This window comes from Aptenodytes forsteri, unplaced genomic scaffold (genome assembly GCF_000699145.1).
Source record: "Aptenodytes forsteri isolate BGI_AS27 unplaced genomic scaffold, ASM69914v1 Scaffold15, whole genome shotgun sequence".
NCBI classification, from domain to species: Eukaryota; Metazoa; Chordata; class Aves; order Sphenisciformes; family Spheniscidae; genus Aptenodytes; species Aptenodytes forsteri.
The window spans coordinates 19,643,089-19,646,809 of record NW_008795129.1 but is presented as its reverse complement, the minus strand read 5'-3'; the positions used below and the strand labels follow the sequence as shown (position 1 = coordinate 19,646,809).

Genomic DNA, 3,721 nt, shown 5'->3' with positions numbered 1-3,721 from the left:
TATTAAAAAGGACTGAATACACATTACCATGTACATGGAGTGTAACAAAGATAAGATGCCATGGAAATATTCCAAAAATCTCAGCTTAAATGGTAAATTTACTATGGAGAATAATGTATATTCTGTCATAATCAAGCATGCTTTAATATCTAGAGATGTCGTTCACATTCAGTGGGCATGCATATAATTTACAAGTTAAGAGGCGTTTAATTAAAGTCAGTGGTTTCTTTTACAGAGTGTGTTGGGTTTTTTTAACAGAAAAAATTATCTATCATTGATAGCTTGATTCAGATTATGAATAATATAAGCAAAATCTTGAAGAAACAGCATTATTCACATATTAATGTGCTCCACAAGTATATAACTGCAGGATCCTCACCACATCCCAGTGAAACTGGCAGGCTTTTCTTTGAGTGGGTCAAGGAACTCCCAGAAGTTAAGCAGTCTGTGCAGAGTAAAACCTGGATTAGGAGTGAGGGCTTCTGGGATCAGTGTCCCCAGACCATCATGCTGCTTTAACAGCGAAGAGACGGAGCTTCGTTCCACGCCTGTAGTCACCTTCAGGTTTTCTGCGTGCCTTCCCCCAGGTGGCCATCTCAAGAGCAGAACTTGGCATAAGCACTTCTACAGCTGGACACCATGAGACACATACCAACTCTGGGCTGAGTACAGATACGATAAATCATGATGGAGAAGGAGTGGTTTCAGCCCTGAACAGATGAACAATTTCCTGACCGATTTCTGGACAGGGGACAGAGAAAGAGGTGAAAATTTGGTGTCCTTCCTTTCATTTTAAAATTCTTCCGGCCTGCACAAAGGTGCAATGTTTGCAATACATGCAGTCAGGACAGAAGAGCAGCGGGGTTCATACTTTCTCTCCCCATCTCTCTGATGATGAATCATATTGCAGTAGCATGCTGTCACAGTTCAGTACCGACAGCCACAACCAAGCTGTCCCTGGCTGCAGACAAGGTGGCAGGACGAGACAGTGATCTGGGCCTTGCTTGGACAAGTGCTGAAAAAAAAAAATCCTAAATTGGCTTGCTGTGGGAGAGAGGACAGAAAGGCTGCTGAAAGTCAGAGCTTTGCAAAAGGCGCTAGGCAGCACTGGCAGGGAGAGCCTTCTGCTTTTTCATCATGCGTCATCTTCTTTTATTATTTAGGAGATGGGACCCTGTTGGAAAGTACTCCCTGGAGATGCCTTCACCAAGGTACCTCTCCTGAGGTATTCAGCCATTTTACAGTAGATTCTCAGAGGGAATCAGAAAAAAATATGCCTCCTGCCAGCCCAAGGCAGAAATGCACAGGAACAGTTTCATCTCATTGCAGTGGCCAATGCTTACAAGTGAAGGAGAAATGACTGCTCTTATTTTGGATACACCTTCTTTGATGGCATCTTTTTCTCCCCACAAAATGAAATCACCTTTTTATACAAACCAATTAAGCGGTCTTGGCCCAGCTTAAAAGCAATGAAGACAATTTCCATGCCAATAATAATATAGAGGGAAAAAAACAAGAAAAACTTGGGATGTTCCAGTTGTGTATCTCCAAATCCAATAGTTGTCAAGGTGATAAAGCAGAAATAAAAGGCTTCCTGAAAATCCAACCTGGTTTCCCAGTTTGGAAGAATAGCAGCTGCACAAGAGATGTACACGAAGATAACTAGCACCATTAATACAATGGGCACATCTAATTTTTCTAACTGTTTCCCTATTTTGTCAAAATTCTCGATTACTCTGGACATTGTCTTTCCCCTGGCTAGTTCAGGACATGAACTCCATCTCGCAATGTTTTTATTTCTTGCTGGTTTTGTGTGTTCACTTTCTCTGGCAATTAACATTTCAAAAATTTCGGCATTGCAATATTTGATTGGCTTCCTTTTAACGCCTGGCTGACTTTTCAGCACTTCCATAATAGTCAAGGGCTCATTGATGACCACTTTAGACTGTGCTCTGGATTTCAGTTCATCCCCTTTGCTACATATGGATCCAGAACAGAGTTTAGAGGCTAGAATTTTTGACTGTAGTTTTCTGAATTCACTGTAAGACTTGGATAAGACAGTTGCAAGGATGTCTCCCATGTCTGTCAGGACCAAGAACATCAGAGGGATGCCAAATAAAGCATACAACATACAGAGATATTTTCCAATCCGTGTCACAGGATAGGTATTACCATAACCTTGAACAAAAACAAAAAGAAGAAGAAAAGGGAAAAGGAGAGAGAGAGAACATTGTGATTTATTAGGTATTCACATCCTCTGAGCTTTTTATTGCTGTGAATTTTAAAAGTCAATTTTTATTCCAGAGCATGCTGTTCTTTTTGGCTTTGCTTTGAAGCTATTAAAATTTCTGAGTCTCAAATGCTGGTTACTAATGCAGGCATCCTACCTCTTCAAGCACTGGGAGGTTTGGAGTTTGCCAGTTCTGTTGAATTAACTCTTCCTACCTTATCTGCACCTTATCGGCTGTTTGACTTAACTGTCTGACAACAAGAGGCCATTTAGGGAGGAGAAACAAAATGTTTGGGCCAGCCCAAGACCGGTGTGCAGCCTCTGTCCTGCTGGAGACTGTTAACAGGAAGATTTCCTGACCTGGGAATCTGGGTTAAGAAGGATCCAAAAGGCAAGACAGCAAGAGAGATCGTGGGCCCATGGGTCCCTCCACAGCAAAGTCAAGCTGAGGGCTGAGCTCAGAGAGACAACAGCTGATGCTGGGGGAAGCTAATGGACTGCATAAGCAGCTGGGGGATCATCTCCTGGCCAGCCTCCAGGATCTCACAGTACGACTGAATGATTTCTGGGGATGAAACTCCCTGAGCTCTGGGAAGATTCAGATCTGGATGACTGTCTGAATTTTGAAACTGGGACAGCACTATGGATCAGACTGGGACAATGAGACCCATACCTCAAACTTCATTTATTTGCCAAAACTACTTGTGATGAATGGTAAGCTAATAACAGAGTTTGCAATTGTCCTTAGTTCATCAGATCTAGCTCTAATGGCGTATCTTGCATTGACATTGTGTTTGTACTGACTTCATAGTTTTCAGAGTCTCTTAAATGTACTCAGAAAAACAAAGGATCGACTGAGGAAGCATATGTTTATCACATGAGGAAATACATGTTTATTCTAGAGTACTAAAGCTTACAAGTATCAATTACAACAAATAGGGAAGTACTACCAGACGCACAGCCTTTATGATACATAAAATGGTAGCAGAAGATATGCCCTTTCCCTAAATTTAATTTGGGTATTTATATTTCCTTCCTCTAACATACTGGATATGACACTTAAATTGTAAGTTAGTGCTTTTCCATTACAATGGGAGAAAACATCTGCATTATATTAATTGTATTAAATTTTAACAACCATTTTTCTTTTCCCCTTCCAAAAAAGATATTGTCCTGGTTTCGGCGGGGATAGAGTTAATTTCCTTCCTAGTAGCTGGTACAGTGCTGTGTTTTGGATTTAGGATGAGAACAAAGTTGATCACACACTGATGTTTTAGTTGTTGCTAGGTAGTGTTTACACTAGCCAAGGACTTTTTAGTTTTCCATGCTCTACCAACTGAGAAGGCTGGAGGTGCACAAGAAGCTGGGAGGGGGCACAGCCAAACTGGCCCAAGGGACATTCCATACCATGTGACGTCATGCTCAGTACATAAACCGGGGGAAAGCTGGCCGGGGGGGCCGCTGCTCGGGGACTGGCTGGGCATCGGTCGG

General features: G+C 42.0%; 1 protein-coding gene across 1 annotated transcript in view; it reads right to left on the bottom strand.

Annotated features, from left to right (window-relative positions):
* Nucleotides 1–1,366: 1,366 nt before the first annotated feature.
* KCNK18 (potassium two pore domain channel subfamily K member 18) overlaps nt 1,367–3,721 on the bottom strand; it is a 6,021-nt gene continuing 3,666 nt past the window's right edge. The window contains exon 3 of the mRNA XM_009277906.1: nt 1,367–2,178. Within this exon, the coding sequence (XP_009276181.1) occupies nt 1,367–2,178 (812 nt within the window). The remainder of the gene's footprint in view (nt 2,179–3,721) is intronic.